This window comes from Macrobrachium rosenbergii, chromosome 13 (genome assembly GCF_040412425.1).
Source record: "Macrobrachium rosenbergii isolate ZJJX-2024 chromosome 13, ASM4041242v1, whole genome shotgun sequence".
NCBI lineage: Eukaryota > Metazoa > Arthropoda > Malacostraca > Decapoda > Palaemonidae > Macrobrachium > Macrobrachium rosenbergii.
The window spans coordinates 36,781,833-36,803,949 of NC_089753.1; the positions used below are offsets into that span (position 1 = coordinate 36,781,833).

A 22,117-nucleotide genomic window follows, 5' to 3' on the forward strand; every position below is an offset into this window, starting at 1 on the left:
AAGATCTTTGAACACGGGATTTTTTAAAAAATATATTTGTTGAACAAAGAATCTTTGTGTGTGTGTGTGTGTGTGTTTGGGGTTGGATTGGGGCCGGGGGCGATCTAGGAAGGGGGTTGAGTTCTAAATTGGTCACATTGAAAGCTGGGATGCGTCATTAATATACTGCTAGAGAAACCAAGACTTCCGCATATCTCTCTGTCTTGGGTTATCTTACAACGTGAACTCATCGGTTTATCTCGTAAATGGTATTTTTTATGAATATTTACCTTCTGAGCTCGTTATTTATTTCACTCGGTTAAAATACATGAGAAGGATAATGGCTGGTCCACTGGTGCAGTGGTTAGTGTCGTGGCGTGCCACTCAGATGTGGCGGGTTCGCGTCTCCCCCAGGGCGATGTAAATTCATTGGCTCTGTATCATGATCAGTTACTGCTGCAGTGTGGGGTCTGCTGCGATGGGAGGTTGAAACCAACATTCTTTGGAAGCTTGGATTTCAAGTTAATGATCCCCGTGCGCTTGTTCCACGTGAATACGTTTCATCTACTGAAATAATAATAATAATAATAATAATAATAATAATAATAGTAAAGAGTGACGTCTAACCTCAAAGGAAGTAACAGACCTCCTTTGGAAGCAAAAAGAGATTGAGAATTCCACACCATGGAAACAGGACGAAAATTTAAAAAATAATTAATAAAATAAAGATTAAACAAATTTCCAAATAAAGGAAATAACTAAATAAATAAAAAGCAAAAAAATCTAGGGATTGCTGACTTTCGATGTACTTGCGTGAAGAGTTGGTTCTTCAAGTGCAGCTAGAAAGAACAGTGGCGTAGAACACAAATTATTATCAAGGAAAATGAAGAATCTCTGCCCCTAATAGTCATTTATTTAGTAGTCATTTATTTAGCCAAGGGGTCGTACAGGATTGTGTTGATAGATCGAGGTTCAAGATCCACGTTAACGACTGATCCCTTGGTGTCCACGATGGAGATGCTGTGCTCTTCATCAAGTCTGCAATAGATGTCAAGGAAATTAGGATGTTTGGCCACAAATGTTGCCTTATACAGACTGGTTCATGTAACTGTCTGAAGTATTACGTATGAAATTAAATATTTGCCGCAATGATTAATGAAAAATTTTGTATATTATTGTATTACAGTTGCACCTCAACTTACAGACACTTTGGGGGTGTGGCCTTTCTGTTAAGTAACAAAGTCTGTTCATTAAGAAAGACCCTGTGTCCTAGCCTGCTTTTGAGTATTTTCTAGATATCTTACAACTAACAGCAGTTCCACATATTTCCTAACCCAGTGGTTTTTAACCTGGGGGGGCGCGAGCCGTAGGGAAAAATTTAAAATTCTCTAATTATATTCGTTATTCTCTTAACAAGGGTCGCTGAGAAGCAGTGTCAAGTATCTCACTAATTCATTCCCAAAAGAATAAAAACGCCCCTTCTCTTTCTCTTTTTTTTTCATTTTCCTTTAAATCTGGGAGGGAATTTTACCCTTAGATGCAGGGAGGGGGGCGTGGAGGGAAGGACCAACTCTTAGAGGGGGCGTGATAATAAAAGGTTAAGAACCAATGTCCTAACTTAACCTAACCTGTACTTTTCAATTTACATTCAATTTGAGAGATATAACTAAAAATGTATCGCATCTAAGATGGTACCACAGGAAAAATAATTATGATATGACAGCTGATAAGCGCAGAAGTCCGCTAAGTTGAGATATCCTTTAAACCGAGGTGTCACTGGACTAAGGCGAATAAAAAGCTTCTTCTCGTATCTGCTAAACACCAAGAGAACGAGAGCTTACGTGTTCATGAAAATGTCTTAATATTCTGGATAAAATTAATGAAGCTTTTGAAACTTGTGAATAATCTTTTACATTATATTACTGAAAAGAAGAAAAAGATGCGTCATGCACAAAACATGACGGACCGTATCAGCCAAACGCGTCAAGTGACTGTCGACAAGAAAACGAGAACTCACGTGTTCATGATGACCACAACCACTCGTCCGTTTTCTTTGAGGATTGCCGTCAGCTCGAGGTTATCGTATCCCACCTCCTCGTCAGCGGTCGTCGCAGGAGCGATGTTGAAGGACACCCGGACGTCCCCAGCCGTGATAAACTTGCTGAAGTGACCCATCGCGTAGAACATGGGTTGTTTGTAGAAGACGTCTTCGTCCTGGCAAGGAGAGAAAGAGAGTCTAATGTGATTTTTTTTTTCAAGATGGAGACGGGAATGAGGGAGTTACGTTAGGGTTTAAGAATCAGTAGATAATAAGAGCTACTTCGGACGGTTGTCACTGTCGTTCTTCCCTTTGTGAAAAATAATGCTTTCTGATATTCCGTCACTCCTGGAGAGTGGTAATCAGACGACCAAGCGATTGAAAGGAAACGAATGTGTTCCTGATATCATGCATCTGCAATTCTTAACGAGTAAAAAATGCGCCTAAGTTTCTTCCGCTCAGTCGAGTTTTCTGAGCAACGTATAATCAAGGCCACCGAAAATAGATCTGTCTTTCGGTGGTCTCGAAATAATGCTGTATGAGCCGCGGCCCATGAAACTTTAACCACGGCCTGGTGGTGGCCTGGCCTATATCGTTGCCAGACGCACGATTATGGCTAACCTTAACCTTAAATAAAATAAAAAGAACTACTTAGGCTAGAGGGCTGCAATTTGATATGTTTGATGATTGGAGGGTGGATGATCAGCATAGCAATTTGCACCCCTCTAGTCTCGGTAGTTTTTAAGATCTGAGGGCGGACAAAAAAAGTGCGGATGGACAAACAAAGCCTTCTGAATAGCTTTCTTTTACAGAAAACTGAAAAATTGTCGGTATTAAAAAACATAAAAGGACAAGCAGAGAAAAATTATATTAAAGCCATCGTGATAAATGTGACGAAAGGGAAAGGCTTTTGTCGCCGGGCCGGAGCAACATCCGAAGTAACACTAATAAAATACCTCAGACCCCAAGGCCCTTGAAGGGGAATGTAGAAGGTGCAGGAAAACTAGTAGACATTAGGAAGAAAATACTGTAAGTTGAATCATCAACAAAGTGATAGCGAAACAGAGCTGAACGAAGGCCTTTCATGAGCAGGGTAGGTAAAATCTGAGATCTTATTCTCCCACAATCAACCCTTTCTTGAATGCCATCATGTAACGGAAATAGTGCGCTGCTAGTTACACCAGAACTTGCAGAAGCTTTTTACTTAGTCTTGTTTAAGATTCGTCCATGGCCGAGTGAATGATAAGGGGATAGTGGACTTTAGGAGCACCATTTGCTGGTCCAGGGTGAAACGGAGTGACTGACAGACCCAGAGGGATCAATTCCTATGGTAGCAGGAAGGGGCCAAGGTGGTTAGGCTTGAAAGCTCATCCCTTAAAGTGTGACTAAATAGGAGTTTCTCACCTTCTGGATCTGAATCCAGGTAAAAAAAAGGTCACAGGTAAAAAAGCCACGGGAAAAAAAAGTTCACATTAATCTTTCCTAGATAGTGACCTCTAAAGGTTTTAACCCGGTAAGCATCTACCTTTGCGGCGTGTTTAGTACAAGCCCTGTTCCTCTTTGGACGGGTCGGTAAAGTTCTCGGCTGGCACTCTGCTGGACCCGCGTTCGAGTCTTCGGCCGGCCAATGAAGAATTAGAGGAATTTATTTCTGGTGATAGAAACTCATTTCTCGATATAATGTGGCTCGGATTCCACAATAAGCTGTAGGTCCCGTTGCTAGGTAACCAATTGGTTCTTAGCCACGTAAAATAAGCCCAATCCTTCGGGCCAGCCCTAGGAGAGCTGTTAATCAGCTCAGTGGTCTGGTTAAACTAAGGTATACTTAACTTAGTACAAGCCATTTGGGGATTATCGTAAAAACGAACAAAAGACTGTAAATATCATAAAGATAATGACCCCCAAGAAATATTGTGATTTTTTCCATGCGACTTCATTACCGGCCACCATAATTTAATGTGACCTTTTTCCTGTGAATTTTTTCCTTAGCCAAAATTGTGATTTTTTCTGTGACTTTTTTTCCTGTGACTTCATTACCGGCCACCATAATTTAATGTGACCTTTTTCCTGTGAATTTTTTCCTTAGCCAAAATTGTGATTTTTTCTGTGACTTTTATTCCGGTGACTTTATTACCGGCCACCCTGGATCTACCCCATGTAAGAAGAAGACATAGTACACTAACATCTAAAAACACCCATTGGTAATCTTAGAGAGAAGCAGGTGCATAACATACCTTATCGATCATGATGGGGGAATTGACGTAATTGGTTGCCCAGTTGGGGCCACCCTGCATATCGAGAGCCATGTTCCAATCTAACCAACCGGTTGACCAATGGTTGATGTCCTGGAATAAGCCAGAGAACGAATCATGTTGAAAGAGATGTGCTGAGTATCTTTGTGGGTCAGAGATTATTATTATTAAATTCAGTTGTGGAAACGATTAAATATAATCTATTTTTTTTTATTCTTTCATAATTAGTGTGTGGATGAAAGTATGAAACAGCCTAATTAAAAATTTGAATTTGTTTTCTCTGATTTAGCTCTTTGTTCATTAATATAAAGAGGGGGAAAATAAAGTGGGGAGGATGAATCTCTGTACAGAAAACTTTTTCGTGGGAGTCCAGAAGCCGGTTGGCATTAGAGCCACGAGCATCGTGGAAGCAGTGGGAGCAAGGCGTGGGACTGGCAACCCCATCCCAAAGGGACATGCTGAAAATTAGGAGGGTAACAACTTAACAACTTACCTGAACCACCCGTTCTTAGAAATAGAGGCAGATAGTAATATGTGTGTGTGTATATATATATATATATATATATATATATATATATATATATATATATATATATATATATTCATAAAGAAGGGCATCTTTATTTACCTCAATTATATCATGGCCGTAGCTTTCAGCATCATCCCAAGAACCAAGATTAACCACCACTGAAAAAAAAAAGAGTAAAATAGTATTATCATTGTCTTTATTGATCCCTAGTTTTATTTACCATTTCATTTTTCACAGCAGTTTTGGTCGTCGCTCATACTCTGAAGTCGGTGAAATATATTTGTGGATCCAAACACTTCAAATTGATGAAAGAATCTCCTTCACAAACAAGGAAACGGCTTGTTATGCTATGGTGATTTACTACGTAATGCATTACTTGATTATCAGTATTGATCTGTAACTAACTGATGAATGTGATAATTCCCAATAAAGGCTGATTCACATTATACCATCACGTCACGTCACCGTCCCATCAGCCGAGCCTTGTATTCATGCTATCCATCACAATCCCGTTCAGTTAGTGCCCAACTACAGCGTGTCGTGATGTGACGATGGTTGCCGTGTGCTTGATGATGACGTGACGTGATGGTGTGAACAAGTCCACTCGATTACATGTAAGAAATTCTTACGTGCTTTGACGTGATGTGATGTGTCGGTGACGTGACGTTATAATGTGAATCAACCTTAATGCGACGAATCACAACATGATCATTGATGATTTATGTCTTCGCCGACACTCACCTGTGCAAGCTTCGGTGTACAGAATGAACTTTTCCGGATAATGTTCGTGCAAGAGATCGACTTTTTCAGTAGGTATATTCTTGTCCTCGTACCAGTGGATGGCAACCCCATCCACGTATTGGGATGCGTCAGAGTCCTCTAGAATCTGGAAAATGAAAGGGTAGGGGGTCATCCAGGATCTGAAAAAATGAAGGGGTTGGGGTCATCCAGGATTTGCTGAATAAAAGTGGGGTCATCCAGAATCAGGAAATAAAAGGGTACAGGTTTATCCAGGATCTGGAAAAAGGAAGGGGTTGGGATTTATCCAGGATTTGCCGTATAAAGGTGGGGTCATTTAGAATTTGGAAAATAAAGGGGCAAGGAATCATCCAGTATCTGAAAAAATGAAGGGTTGGGGGTCATCCAGGATTTGCAGTACAAAGATGGGGTCATCCAGTCTGGAGAATGAAGGGGTTGGGTCCTCCAGGATTTCACATATGAAGGTGGGGCCATTTAGGTTCTGGAAAATAAGGAGTAGGGTGTCATTCAGGATCTGGAAAATGAAGGGGATAAGAGTCGTCCAGGATTTGCCGTACAAAGGTGGTGTCATCCAGAATCTGAAAATGAAGGGGTAGAGGGTCATCGAAGATCTGAAAACATGATGTGGTTGGGGTCATCCAGAATGTTCCATTTAAAGCTGGAGTCATCCAGATATGGAAAAAGAACGGGTAGGGAGGCATCTAGGATATGAAAGAATGTAGGGGTTTGGGTCATCCAGGATTTACCATATAATTGTAGGGTCATGCAGAATCTGGAAAATGAAGGGGTAGGGTAGGGGGTATCCTGGAACTGAAAAAATGAAGGGTTTGGGGTCATCCAGGATTTGCCATGTAAAGGTGGGGTCATCCAGAATCTAGAAAATGAAGGTGTTGGGGGTCATCCAGGATCTCAAAAATTAAGGGGTAGGGGGTCATCCAGGATTTGCCAAATAAATGTGAAGTGATCCAGAACCTGGAAAATGAAGGGGTAGGAGGGCATCCAGGATCTAGAAAATGGAGGGGTTGGAGGTCATCCAGGTTTTGCCATGTAAAGGTGGGGTCATCCAGAACCTGGGAAATGAAAGGGTTGGGGTCATCTAGGATCTGAAAAAATTAAAGGGTATGGGGTCATCCAGGATTTGCAGTATAAAGGTTGGGTCATCCAGAATCTGGAAGATAAATGTAGACTATATCACATAATGCAAAACTGATATAAGGTCCTCATTCGTATTTGACAAAATCTGGGAAACACTCAAAATGCAGAAAGTTCCAGAGTTTTGAGGGACGAGTGTGAATGTTGGTCAAACTTGCTGACTTGAGTTCATAGTTCCCTCCCTATTAATTTGTTTTATATATTTGACTATTTATATCTTCATTTACTTAATTTTTTGTCTTGGAATTCGAATTTAGTTTCAGACTTAGTCTTCACTATTAGTAACAGTCATATTGAACTGGACCTATATGAATGTGTTCAAACTATGTTTAATTATTTTTTATAATAAATAATTTGAATTTTCTTGCAAGTCTTTCAGACGATTTTTAGTTGACATTCTCTGTCCTGAATGGCATGTATATCTTTTATTACGACGCTGGTGTTTGAATTTTCCAGATTTAAGCAAATGAGAGAGCTTGTATATTTGCCATTTTTTTTTTTTTTTTACAGTAATAGCACTCAGGACTGAAATGGGATGGCCGTTATGACAACTGGGCATCGCCATTACTTAATTCAGCAGCGAGATAATTGGGTAAAAATAAAAAAGATAAAACTCACAGCCTCTGGATACCAAGGCACAGAGTCCCTGTTGTGATCCAGTATCATGAGTTTCAGTCTCCTCATTCCAGCGGCTTCCAGGGTGGGACCGAGTGTGGTCTTGATCCAGTCTCGCATATTTGTTGTGTTCCATTCGCAGCCGTTAATGTGCCAGTCTCCGCCGTTCATCACGGGTTCGTTCTGCGGCGTCAGGCCCCACAGAGGGACCCCCTCTGCCTCGTAGGATTCGACGAACCTTCAAAATGGTCAGATGATGCTGTCATTGACCGGCTGGTACTTTTAAGGAATATTGTAGTACGTTCAAGAAGTATTTCAGTGCTTGTAAGTGACAATGTAGAACTTAGAAGGGATATACTGGTACAAATAACAGCTTGGTATTTACAATGGACGCTCCAGAACTTGTAAAGACAATGAGTTCCTAGGTGGTGCTCTGGTACTTTAATGAAATTCTGCTCTATAATTAATGCTTTAAGATTTATGCGCGCCGTTTTAGTGCTTCTGCTTGAGCAAGCCGCAGAACATGCTTGATTGATAGCTGGTGCAATTTTATACCTGTACAACTCTTAATGACAAAGGACATAAGACTGAAAGAAACCTGAATGAGGAGAGCTTCCAGGAAAGCTGTTAATTGTAGCAGGCTTGAAAAAGAAAGCAAAAGAAAGAAATATGAGACAAGTTCATTGAGGGTCTGTGCATCCCCTGGGTTTCAAAGGGTAAAGTGCGTGTCACTCGCCTTGCAGATTATAAGCGTTTGCACTCTGTTGAGGCACCACAATGTCACCTACCCAGATCCAAAGGTTTTCAATTCATTTTGCCTCTGCAATACTGTAAAGTGCCTTGTACCAGTATCTTCATATTGATTTTTATATATCTATATTTACATGTATGTTAACTCATCAGTGATTTAATTGTATCTTTTCTTTGCTTTTCATATTTTTTTTGTCATGTGGTTAATATGATTGAACCTAATTTTGATAGGTTTGCTCCGTAAGATGGCTCAAACAGAAGTACTGATAATAATAGTCTAATTACATCATACACCAATACCGTTATATCCTTTCGAGCGGAAACACTTAATCTCCCGTACTCACTTGACGATGTAGTTGGAATAGGGCTGCCACATCTCCCGCTTGATTCCTCCGGTGCCGTTGAACATCCCATTTTCCTTCATCCAAGCAGGAGGGGACCAGGGAGACCCGAAGAAGAGCAGTGGACGCTCGCTCATACTCAGGGCCCATTTGATGTAGGGCAGCTGGAGAAAACGGGACAAAGAAAACGGGAACAACTTCAGCTTCAACCTAAGTTTGAATTCTGATTTGGTTTTAATTGGTTACTTCTTCTTTTGAAGGTTAGTAGGTTCTATCGGTTTTTACCTCGACGTAATATCTTTGCAGGTGAGTGCGAGCTTAGAAATACAGTGCCTGTTCCAAAGAATGGTATATCTGCAGACTGCAGTAACTACAGGCCATTTCTGTTCTCCCTGTGCTCTCCAAAGTTTATTTTTAAGCCACCAAATAAGTATGTGGCATCTAAGGGATTGTTTGCTGATAGTCAATATGCATATAGGAAGCAGTTAGGTACCTGCGATGCTCTTTTAGACCTGACATGCCATTTGCAAGAGAGCCTTAATAAGGGTTTTGAGTGTAGAGTAATTCAAATAGATTTTAGTTTTGGTTTAGCAAATCACAAGGCACTTATTTATAAACTTCAGAATCTTGGAGTGGGTGGATATGTTTTAGGATTACTTCAAGATTTACTTACAGGTAGGCAGCAGCAAGTTGCTGTTGATGGGCTTTTTAGTTAACCAAGACCTATTGTGTCTGGAGTTCCACAGGGTAGTGTTTTTTACCCACTGTTATTTTCAGTGTATACAAGTGATGTGGTTGTTGTGCTGGAAAACAAGATTGTTCAGTATGCCGATGATGTAACACCTGTGGGTACAGTAAAGTCTCCACATATGAGAAATTTATTTCCCTGTACCTTCTGTTACTTCTTTTGAATGAACACCATATTCTTTGGAAGCTTGGATTTCTAGTCAGTGGCCCCTGTGGGCTTGCTGTATGAATAGGGTTCATCTTCTGAACAATAATAATTAGTGTGAAGGACAAGGTGATTAGTTGCGTTAAGAAATTATTCTCTCTGAAAGAACTTGAGGTTTTTTTTATATGAAGGAAGATTGATTTGGCGGCCAAATGACCTAATCTAACTTAGATTAGAGGAAAATCATTAGATTGGAAGAAAATCATTAGATTGTCTCTTGAAATTGGGGTTTTAGGAACCATGTAAAAACAAACCTTATGCATATAGAGAATGCCACATCTTATGGGTGCTGAGAAAGTAAGAGGCTTGGAACCGACTAATTTACTTATATAATACTTTAAAGATGTCGAATTTCATTTCAGAAGCATTAAAATAACATGACTATAGAACTGATACTGACGGAATACACTTGCTCGTGATTCATACGTTCGTCTGTTGCAAAAACTCTAGTGAATATCAACCTTGTATATGTGGTCCTCGGGAGTAAGGGCGAAGTGCTCGAGCAGGATGTCACCATCGACGTCGTCGTAGGAGTAAGGATGTGTGGAGAAGTCGCAACTAGCTATAGGAATCCGCCCGATGTTGTACTCGAGGCCCGAAGTAGAGAAGTAGGACCTGCGGGTGAAGGAAATTTATTTATTTTTTTGTAAATCATTTTCTTTTATATTTTTCGTTACCTCCTTTTTTCGGTCAAAATCGTTTCCAGTGGAATTTATCTCACGTTTTTATCTTTTATTTTTGTATCATAATTCACAGTGTTTTGAAGGATCAACCACTGACAACCCGATTGAAGTCAAAAATGACGAAAAAAATGCTGACCTCAAGAGTTTTTCTTGCACGGCCATCGAAAGGGTGGCAATATTGATTCCCGTGGCGTCAGTGAATGCACCCCCGAATCCCAGCATCGTCTGGTGGGTCTCCGTCAGGTTGATGGTGATGACGGTGTTTTCTGAGAATTACAGTTTCTTATTGATGTTATTTCTGCTAAACATTGTATGGTCGTATACAGTTGACCACCTAACGAGAGAAATCTGCAAAATTTTCCCAACGGAAAGACGATCTTGCAACAGATTGAGAATTTGAAATCAGAATTGGGAATTAGTTTACCGTAGAGCTGAAAACATTCCGTTCAACTACATCATGAATAAAATGGAAGGTGAGCCTTCTCAGGCATGTGCACAGCAGGCAACTCATGTACAGTAGTCTCTCAATCATCCGGATTGCCATTATCCAGAATTAGATGGTTGGCAATGTTGCGCGGCCACGCGAAATTGTTGGGAACACTGCTTACGCTCAAACAGGCTGAGAAAGGGTTTTTGGGTGATGGGGGAGGCCTTGAGAAGTTTCCAAGGTGCGGTGGGTGTCAGATGGCTGGGTGCCATGGGAGAGGAGAGCCATTTTGGAGAGAGGAAGAGAGAACAGGAACAGGTATGTTTGCATTGAAGCCTAAGTATAGTAACACATACTCCTTTACTCTTGTGTGTATATTTTATGCTGCAGTATTCTCGTTTATATTTTCACTGTATTTTCTCATTTTTTATTTTTTCAAACCAAAGAATAAATGCAATTGTTTGTGTAGGGTATGTACGTAGGCACACCCTTTCCATGCCGTCGGTGGGCTTGCTACGGCCTGTTTGATTTTGTCTTTATTTCATATGAAATTCATATTTTGAATATTTTTTACGGTGATTAGAGATGAAATATCAACAGTGATTAAATAATCTCTTGCGTACTGTTATAATGTATGTGATAATCATTTTTATCATGTTTATGGTAATACAGTATGGCAACAACTGTTAAGAAAGTTGCTGTATAAAAGTACATTAATGGTCATAAAACCATGGTAGGCTCTATTAATCCGGATAATTGAAGGATTACTGTAAAAGGAAAACTCACACAAAGGCCATAGTGCTCCACACAAGGAGTGATAAGTTACACAAAGCTACTCGTAGATGAGGTGGTGAGAGAAGTGCCAGTCACGTGGGAAGAGTAAACCAAGTTTCTCACAGGAAGGTTTCGTGAGACGAGGTTAGATTAGGTTAGGCATTCTTCCAAAATATATTTCATACTGTAAGTCTTACTGGGTAAAATATTAATGTTCCTAAGTTCAAACTTCCCGATTTTACATTACTGATAAATTCGAGTCACCACTTACGGAAATAAATTTATCAGCTCTATCGCTGAATGAAATTCAAAAGCATTAGGTAAATCTCGCCATTACATATATCATCATCGTCATTACAGATCTGGATATTGAAATAAAAAAAAAAATATATTTAAAACATTTACCTGGCAAAGGTGCGTCACTTATTAGACCTTCAGACACGTTAAATCTGTGAACAAGTTTAGAGGAGAAGATGTGCTTGAATTGGCCTTCCTCTACGGTTACCTGGTGGAAAATATCAGTGGGAGACGAAGAAAGTTTGTGTCATTTTTGCTTACAAAATAATTTTGATTTCTTCGGGATGACTGGAAATTGTTCTTGTTATTTTATATACAAGCACACACATTATATATATATATATATATATATATATATATATATATATATATATATATATATATATATATATATACTATAGATATATAATATATATATATATATATATATATATATATGTGTGTGTGTGTGTGTGTGTGTGTGTGTGTGTGTGTGTGTGTGTGTATGTGAGTGTAGTGGTGTTTGTGTGTGTGTGTGTGAGTGTGATTTGAGTGTTCTTGTGATTTTGTAAACAAGCACACACATTATATATATATATATATAATATACGTACTATAGATATAATATATATATATGTGTGTGTGTGTGTGTGTGTATGTGTGGGTGTATGTGAGTGTAGGTGCGTGTGCGCATGTGTGAGTGTGATTGTGAGTGTGTGTGGGCGTGGACTGATAATACACTGGGAAATAAAAGATGGACACTTTCCTGCTAGGAACTGAAGAGAAATTGCTTGCTTTATCACTGTGAGAAAGGAACAATGGATAGCTAGCTGGTAGTGCTTAGATAAATATATTTCCATTCTCACGTAAACATCTGCCTAGACACCCGATTGACTATTTTAAGCTAATTATATCTGTTTGTTCGTTTATCTTGTCATTCCTTCGCTGAAATTAATATCAGTGGTAAAAGTTGTAATGCTACTTTGAAGGAACACGTACCTCCGCAACTTCTTTTTATTTTATTTATTTCTATATTTTTTAAGAGTATTTATCTCCTATTTTTATGAATACTTATCTTGCCTCGGTTTTTTCTCTTTATGCAAATGGAAGGTCTTTTCTGTGGTAGGCTAGTGGTCTTTATGTCCTTGTGACGTTTGAATAATAATAATAACGAAAATGAAAATTACCTCGGGGAAATCATCGCAGTAGTCGCTGCCGCAGACGCAGACGAAGCTGTCGGTGCCGAAGGATTTCTCCTGACAGCCATTTGCTCCTGAGTGTAGAGAAGTCTGTTAGCAAATTAGGTAAAGCAATTTAGTACTAGTAAACATACACAATATATATATGTGTATATATATACCGTATATATGTTTATGTGCTTCTTCCCCTTAGGCGAAGAAGAATTCAGTGGCATGTGGGGATGTAGCTTCGTGGTCGGTTGAGATTCAAACTCAGCTCCTCTCCCTAGTGACGCAAGCATCCTACCACTAGATCGTAGATCATATGTATGTATATATATATATATATATATATATATATATATATATATATATATATATATATATATATATATATATATATATATATATATGTTTGTGTGTGAAATATATATACAGTGTATATTTATATATATATATATATATATATATATATATATATATATATATATATATAAACACCAACGAGAACGCATTACAACAATCACTCGAGTATTTTAAATCTCTTTGCCTTAACTGCTCCCATATAGTATGATATATTATATGTGGGCAACAGGTTTTCAGCAGAGAGGTCTTGGGGTGAGCTAATTCTGATATCATCCACGATTAGAATCATGCCCTCAATGTAATTTAAAATAGATTTTGCTTCTTGCTTGTGTGAATGTCTGCTTCTACCAGTGATTTATATGTTTTAGATGGAGGGGTTCGTGGTGGTACGCTTCTTGTTCCTAATATTAGCAGTTAAGACTTGGACCATCGACGGATGGTCTCTTCTTGTCAATTTTTCTTGAGTTGTATTTTAACAGAGGTCTTTCACATTCACAATCGATCCCTGATCCTCTCTTCCTGCCGGGAGCAACCCGACTTGCTGAACAGCAGCACCAATATGTAGTAAATGTGCCTCGCCGTGGAGCATCTCAGTTCCAGAGGTCCTTTATTCCCCACACCGTTGGACTGTGGAACAGTCTTCCTGAGGTTGTACAGTAGTGCAACTGGAACCTCAAACGCTCAAGTGAAGATGCAATGCATTGCCACCCTAAAACAATTCTCCTTGTATCTTAATAATCTGCTTATATTTTTGTGCATTTATTTTTTATTTTGTTAATGCATTCTTACTTTCCTGATAACTGATATCTTATTTCCTGTTATCTTCTGTTACTTCTTTCAGATTAACAGCATATTCGCAGGAAGCTTGAATTTCAAATCAGTTGCACTTGTGGGCTTGTTCCTTGTGTGTAGGGTTCATGTTCTGAATAATAATAATAATAATAATAATAATAATAATAATAATAATAATAATAATAATAATTGGGCACCAACGTTCATTGTGAAAGGTGGAGCCTCTGCAGCCTCCGGATGTCCTCGTCTGATTCAGCTACTGAGGATTTTAGTAAGAATTCTCAGTAGCGTTGCCATACTTAAAAAAGAATTCTAAATCCGCCACGGTTGCTCGTGTCAAAAATACGTAGAACTTGCTTGGTGATACAGTCATTTGATAGGAAGTTATCCCGGTAAGGAGATTGTGGGCTCATGCCAACCAGTTTAATTATCAATGGTCTTTGCTTGCTTTGTTACTACCAAAAGATCATATCCATACCTCTGTGTTCGTCCATTCCTATGCTTTTCATTTGATATGAGCTGCAGGGTGTCTGTGTTTCTTATTACACCATTTTGGGTCAGATGTATCACTTTTTTATATCCTTATCGTACTGTTGAATTTGGATAGTGATTGAATGACTGTTTAACCCTGTTGAATTTTGCATAGTGATTGAATGGCTGTTTAACCCTGTTGAATTTGGATAGTGATTGAATGACTGTTTAACCCTGTTGAATTTTGCATAGTGATTGAATGGCTGTTTAACCCTGTTGAATTTGGATAGTGATTGAATGACTGTTTAACCCTGTTGAATTTTGCATAGTGATTGAATGGCTGTTTAACCCTGTTGAATTTGGATAGTGATTGAATGACTGTTTAACCCTGTTGAATTTTTGCATAGTGATTGAATGGCTGTTTAACCCTGTTGAATTTGGATAGTGATTGAATGACTGTTTAACCCTGTTGAATTTTGCATAGTGATTGAATGGCTGTTTAACCCTGTTGAATTTGGATAGTGATTGAATGACTGTTTAACCCTGTTGAATTTTGCATAGTGATTGAATGGCTGTTTAACCCTGTTGAATTTGGATAGTGATTGAATGACTGTTTAACCCTGTTGAATTTTGCATAGTGATTGAATGGCTGTTTAACCCTGTTGAATTTGGATAGTGATTGAATGACTGTTTAACCCTGTTGAATTTTGCATAGTGATTGAATGGCTGTTTAACCTTGTTGAATTTTGCATAGTGATTGAATGACTAACCCCATTTGTTGAATTTTCCATAGTGATTTTATGACTGTTTAACCCTGTTTGTTGAATTTTGCATAGTGATTGAATGACTGCTTAACCCTATTTGTTGAATTTTGCATAGTGATTGAATGACTGTTTAACCCTGTTGAATTTTGCATAGTGATTGAATGACTGTTTAACCCTATTTGTTGAATTTTGCATAGTGACTGAATGACTGTTTAACCCTATCTGTTGAATTTTGCATAATGATTGAATGACTGTTTAACCCAGTTGAATTTTGCATAGTGACTGAATTACTGTTTAACCCTATCTGTTGAATTTTGCATAATGATTGAATGACTGTTTAACCCTGTTGAATTTTGCATAGTGACTAATTGACTGTTTAACCCTATCTGTTGAATTTTGCATAGTGATTAACCTTATCCATTGAATTTTGCATATTGATTAACCATATCTGTTGAATTTTGCATAGTGATTAACCCTATCTGTTGAATTTTGCATAGTGATTAACCCTATCTGTTGAATTTTGCATAGTGATTAACCCTATCTGTTGAATTTTGCATAGTTTTAACCTTATCTGTTGAATTTTGCGTAGTGATTACCCCTATATGTTGAGTTTTGCATAGTGATTAACCCTATCTGTTGAATTTTGCATAGTGATTAACCTTATCTGTTGAATTTTGCATAGTGACAAACTTATCTGTTGAATTTTGCATAGTGACTGAATGACTGTTTAACCCTGTCTGTATGCGTCGTGCAGTTTACAAAGGTACCCATTTAATGTCTTAATTTGTTTGTAAGAACTTGCTAACGCTCGGAGATGAAGACGGAGAACTGGTGTGTATTTTCATGTTCCTAACGTTAAATTAACCTTTAGAAGCGATTTAGCGTATGGCATATATCCTCTACAGAAAAGGTGCGTATACCATAGAAGTGAGCATGCATGTTTTACACGAAGATCTGGAAGACCAGGAGAAAATGCCATTTTTCGTTTTTTCCTTTTCCCACTTGAATTTGTGACTCTTCTTGAGCGTTGCTAATCATTTGGAAAGGAATTTTCCTGCAGTTTCAGTTCACCTTAATCAAGCACCGGATGCTGTTTTTGAATGTCAATAAGGATTCGCGTCTTTGGTCGTCTTTACATTTTAATTTTGTGGATACAGTGCTTGATGTCCTGCACTCGGATATTTGTACTCAATATCATTCCTTGCATTTTAACTGATAATTTGCATCTTTATTTTTTTTTACCTCTTGGTAATTATTTTCGTTTTTAAATTCTCTTTTTGCTTTGTATTTTTGTACGACGATGTAATTGTTTCTGTGCAACTAGTGTGATTTGGATCATGTATTGCATTTTTTGTATTATTTCTGTGTTTTGTTTAGGATAAGGAAATGTACAAATGACTTCCATTGTCAATATTAAACGCTAAAGGAAACAGACTATTGATCAGATTGATTCTCGAGTATTACAGATTAACACTATTGGTAAATTATTTACTGTATTGTGATCTAGATAAAGAGGAAGGCGCAATAATTTATCCGCCAGTGACTTAATGTTAATATATATATATTATATATATATATATATATATATATATATATATATATATATATATATATGTATATATATATATATTCCTTTTGAAATTGTGGAAAGATAGGTGTCCTTAAATGTCAGGATAAATAATTTCCATGTTGTTTCTTAATCCATTCTTGTGAAGAATTAGAATCTGACTTAGGTAACTTCACTGTCTGCACAACAACACTTATTTTACTGTTGAAAAAGATTCCAGAAATCTCAAGTATGTAGATAAGAAGATACTGTCCGGGAATTGGGTTTCCAAGCACCATTTGAACGAGCACCTTTCCTAAATGTAATATCCCTCTGACACTCTTCTACCTACCCTGATGGTTCTTCTGCCATGAATAGCCGGCAAACATTCAGTTACGGAATGGAATGGAATATAGAGTTTAGGCCAAAGGCCAAGCACTGGGACCTATGAGGTAATTCAGGGCTGGAAAGGAAATTGAGGGTAGGTAGGTCTGAAAGGTGTAACTGGAGGAAAACCTCGCTGTTGCACTATGAAATATTTCTTAGGAGAGGGTGGATAGCAAGATGGAAGAAAGATAATATGAATGGAGGTACAGTAAAAGAAACGAAAGGGGTTGCAGCTGGTGGCCGAAGGGACGCTGCAAAGAACATTTTGTAATACCTACAGTGCACCCGGTGAGGTGCACTGACGGCACTACCCCCCTATGGGGAACACTCAGCTACGAAAAGTCAGCGAACACTAAACGTCACAAACTGTTCGAAGGCAGATTTGAAGCAAAGTCAGGTTTACGAAAAAGTCGTTATTATATAACAGCGAAAGCTACAGCGTTCAAAAGAGAAATCGCGAGCACGAACACTGAAATCTCAGCTCTTATTCAGAATCTTACCTTGAATCCCATGGTAGAGCAAAGTTAAAATAGGGATGATCTTCGTAAGTGTCAGCATCGTCGTCAAGCCGGACGACTGATTTAGCTCAATAAACTGCTATACAGCGTCTTACCTGGGAGATATTTTATAGTTATTAAGAGTAACCTTGAAACCACCAAATGTGGAAAAACTGATAAGCTAAAAGGTTTGCACTCAGTGGCGTTCCTGAGGGGGGGAGGGCTGTTTGAAATCGCCCCCCGGGCCCCAAAGTGAGGGTGGCCCCAAAATGCGAAATTTAACCATTGCTGCTATGACAGGACAAGCTAAATTTCTGAATTTTGCATTTACAAGTGCCTTTAAAATTATCCTACAATTGCTCATATTCTGAAAAATTTCCCTCCCGAACCCCCTAGCTGCTTTGGCTCGCTTCTCTCGCCTCCCACCCCATAAGAGGGGCCCCAGATGGGACTGTGCCCCCCGGCCCCAAAATGTCTAGGAACGCCCCTGTTTGCACTTTTACCACAAAGGGCGCTGAGAACAGAGATCTGCCAAGCGCCGGCGGCCGGGAGTGTTACCATGCCTCAGTTAGCAGAATCGAACAAGACTCCTTTTTAAATATTCCAGAAACATTTTAAGAATAAATAGTTACAATATAACACTAAAGATTTAGGTATGCTTTAGGTACAAAGTCAATTGTTACTGATGTTTATTTCAGCAGTTTGGACTCCAACAGTTCTTTGAATTCAAGATGAAGTTATAAACAAAATATCAGATTAGTATTTGAAAATAAAGACAAGATCTTGTTTAGATTTTTAAAGCTTTCGGATCCCTGCAGTAGACGCTAGCTCATCTTCCAAGACGATTAGAGAACTTTTTTTTTATCGATGTTTATTCTTTTTCAGGCTAAAAAAAAAAAAAAAAATCACCCACCCAGTTAGCATGTGATACAGGTACACCGTTACACGTGGACAAATTGTTATCAATATCTCAAGTTCATGCACAGCCCTTCAGGTCATTCCAAAATTTTGAAGGAATTCCACAAGGGGATCTTTTAATTGCAAGGCTGTAGTGATGAATATTTTGGAACATGCTTATTTCAATTATTTTTTAGTTGCGAAAAATGAATTATTTGATGGATTTTGATGTAGGCTTAATCATGTTAAATTGATGTCCCAAGATGTTGAAAGGTTCCTGTGGCGTCAACGCCAAATACATAAGAATTATATCAATGGACGGTGCACAGCAGTGTTTCACGAAGCCGGCGAGCAAAGCCGAAATGTCCACAGTCGTTGCTCTAGTGAATTATTAGGCTTTTGCAATGTCCTTTAAACGAGGTTGGGATAGTTTGGTCTAGTTTTCGACTGCATCAAATTGATCGTAGCAAAACGTGGAATAAGTATTTAAATGATATTGCTGAATTTAATAAGACACATTCATGGTACTTCTGTAGCCAGTGCTTAAGCGGATAGGGACTAATTTTCCTGCTCTGCAGATAAAACGGCACTGCCAGCCAAATCACGATGTTTTGTTCACACATATTTATGCAAGTTGTAAAGCCTCAAGATCAAATTAGAAAGTTCAAACAAATAATAAATAATCAATTTATGGCACAACAATCTCAAGTAACTTCTTTGCTTTGAGTTTTAGAAAAAATTAAGTACATTAATTTATTTCTGAACTGATAACGTGTGAAGAAAAATTATGGGAAGTTACATTATTGTTTTGCTTTAATCAGTTATGCGTATCGCTGCTGCTGGAATGTGTATTTCATAAGATTGTAAATCGGGCGAACCGTGTAAGAGTCTGTAGAGCTGGTCTCGCTTAAGTAGATGAAAATAAGAATTATTGTTCTTAATGAGACAAAATAAGACTTAATTTTAATCGAGTTTTTTTTGCAGTGATCAGGTCATTGAAGTGTATCGCATTTCCATTTACTGAGTATGAAGCTGGGCACACAGTGTGCACTCGCACGTGTGTGTGTGTGTGTGTGTGTGTGTGTGTGTTCCTCCTGGTCACGAAGATGAAATGTGATGCTTTACTCCACTTTTTAAAAAAGGAAAGCAGAGGAAGAAAGAAAATGCATGGTCTTATTTTGTCTGAACAGTTTTTTCCCTTCACCAGGCCCCTTCCTGGGAGCTTTGTTGACTAAGCTGTCTGGGAAAAGTACACATCGGTCATATGATTATTTTTGACGGGATGATTTGCATAAAATAAGAACGTTTGGTAAATCTGACGAATGCTATTACAGGATAACTGAAAGTTATCCACTTGACCTAAACCATGTAAGAACACTCTTATTTATATTTCCACTTACACTGACCTTATTAAAACTTCCGAACTTCTCTTCCAAATTTCTCACCCTTCCATAAACTCAGCATACAGTTCATGTAACCAGTTTCAAACTTTTCTCTTTTCTTTTATATTCAACATTCACACTTCACTCCCGTAAAGAAAAGTTTGCTCAACAACTCTGTCATACATCCCCGCCTTGGCTGCCATAAACACACCAAGTCTCTAACAATCTTTTGCGTACACTCTCATATCTTTCTTTCTTCATTTATTCTGCAATCTTTTCCTCTCATCTGTCATCATCTAATACTTGTACTGTACCTACAAATACCAATATGAATCACCCACTTTCATTTTTACCATTCATATTACCATTCATTGCTTCACCTTTGGTTTTTATTCACCCTCATAACCAAATACTTCCTCACATTTGCTTTCAACTTTCTCCTCCTCATACACTCAGACCCGGCCACTAGTTTCTGCAATTTCCCTTATCCCCGGTCATTGCTGGGTCTCCTGCAAACTCATTCTCTAAGACCTTATTTATGACCCGTTTTTTTTACACTATTACATTTCCCTACATCTTATTTCCTTTATCTTTCCACCCATAAAGATGGTGAGCGGACACAGTGACACAATTGTTTCAGACTCACTTGTACGTCAAACCAGTCACTCTACCATCAAAATATTCTCACGCATGCTTTACTTCCAACACAAAAGCTTTACTCTACACCCTGCACATCACCTCTATCAGTTCAATTATAAGCATTATTTATGTCTGTTTATGTCACATACGTCTTTCCCCTCTGCTTTTAAACTTCTCATATAACTGTTGCATAACAAACATTTGATATATACCTGCTTTTCCTTGTCCAAATCCACACCGTCCTCCCCCCTAACGCCCTTCTGTCATCAGTCACACTTTCTCAGTCAAAATCCTACCACACAGCAGCCGTGGTATAAGTAATTTTATGCCTCTGTATAGTATAGAATATAAAATTTAGGGTAAAGGCCAAGCGCTGGGACCTATGTCGTCATTCAGCACCGAAACTGAAATTGATTGTAAAAAATTTGAAAAGGTGTAACAGGAGGAAAACCTGGCAGTTGCACTATGAATCGATTGTTAGGAGAGAGTGGATAGTAAGAAGAAAGAAAAATTGTGAACAGAGGTAGACCTACAGCAGTAGGATTGAAAAGGGTTGCAGCTAGGGGCCGAAGGGACACTGCAAAGATCCTTAAGTAATGCCTACAGTTAATGCCTCTGTTATTCTTAGTCTTCCCTATCTCTTTTATCCTTACACAGAGGTGGAAGTGTGGGTCAGTATTTTATATTGTTTGATCTTGTGGAAAGGACGGAGGAGATAGGTTGGTGAAAAGATAGTATAATTCAGGACTGTAACGGGGGAAGGGGGAGAGGAAGATCTAGAAATGAGTTGGATAGGTGGATTGGAAAAGAAGGGCCTTAATATCCAGGAGGCCATCCAGAATTACGAAGGCAAAATAACGTAATTATTTGCCTACCTTTATTCTTGGTTTAGAGTGCAAGTTCTTTATTCATTCATAAGCTTCTTACAATAAACATTTTTTGAGATTTCTTAGTGTAGTTTCAAGTTGCATATCAAATGTAAAGATGCTGTCATGGATATGCAACTTGAAATAGTAAATTTACCTCATGCCTTCCGTCGTTGATGGAAAATATGAATTAAAAGTTGCGTCCTTGTTTTGTTAGAGAAGAGGAGTAATGTAATGTTGTTACAGTTGCATCATTGTAACAGATGATTGAAGAATATCTTACTTACCAACAGATATTATGCATCCCTTTGCCAGCCATCGGAGAGAGGTTTTTTCAAGTGTTTTGACACATATATATTATATATATATTTGGCCCCTGGTCCGGTGCTGTTGGATAATGTCAAGTGTCGGGTACTGAAGATCTGGATAATCGAGGGATGGCTGTATGTTGCTTTAGATATAGATGCACCCATTCAAGGTCAGATATAACCAGTGGGTGAGATGTGAATCGTCAGATTGCTGAAGTGAGAGAGAGAGAGAGAGAGAGAGAGAGAGAGTGTGTGTGCGTGAGCACATCTTATTTCATTCATGAATTGTTTTTATTGCTTTTTTTTCTTTTGCATGCTATAAATTTAAATTAATATTTATCATATCTATATTGGACTAAACACAGTACTCGTTTGCTTGGAATATATTTATATATTTTTTGATACCGATATAGTGTACTTGAAAGCTTAAGTATCAGGTACATGTCACGAGGTATTATTTTAAATTATTCTACTCTCTCTTTATCTCTCTCCATGAT

General features: G+C 38.4%; 1 protein-coding gene across 2 annotated transcripts in view; it reads right to left on the reverse strand.

Moving 5' to 3' along the window:
• Positions 1-874: 874 nt before the first annotated feature.
• The window catches only part of LOC136845197 (putative glucosylceramidase 3), a 37,370-nt gene continuing 16,127 nt past the window's right edge, over positions 875-22,117 (reverse strand). Inside the window, exons 1-12 of one of the 2 annotated variants that reach the window (XM_067115235.1) lie at positions 17,532-17,662; positions 12,715-12,800; positions 11,657-11,756; positions 10,187-10,316; positions 9,829-9,982; positions 8,419-8,579; positions 7,328-7,562; positions 5,540-5,684; positions 4,898-4,956; positions 4,252-4,362; positions 1,997-2,193; positions 875-1,017 (exon numbers count right to left, since the gene is read on the reverse strand). In XM_067115235.1, coding sequence (XP_066971336.1) covers positions 906-1,017; positions 1,997-2,193; positions 4,252-4,362; positions 4,898-4,956; positions 5,540-5,684; positions 7,328-7,562; positions 8,419-8,579; positions 9,829-9,982; positions 10,187-10,316; positions 11,657-11,756; positions 12,715-12,800; positions 17,532-17,589 — 1,548 coding nt within the window. In that variant the 5' untranslated portion in view covers positions 17,590-17,662 and the 3' untranslated portion in view covers positions 875-905. Of the gene's footprint in view, positions 1,018-1,996; positions 2,194-4,251; positions 4,363-4,897; positions 4,957-5,539; positions 5,685-7,327; positions 7,563-8,418; positions 8,580-9,828; positions 9,983-10,186; positions 10,317-11,656; positions 11,757-12,714; positions 12,801-17,531; positions 17,663-22,117 lie in introns of those variants that run through there. The other variant, XM_067115236.1, reaches the window with a different exon arrangement.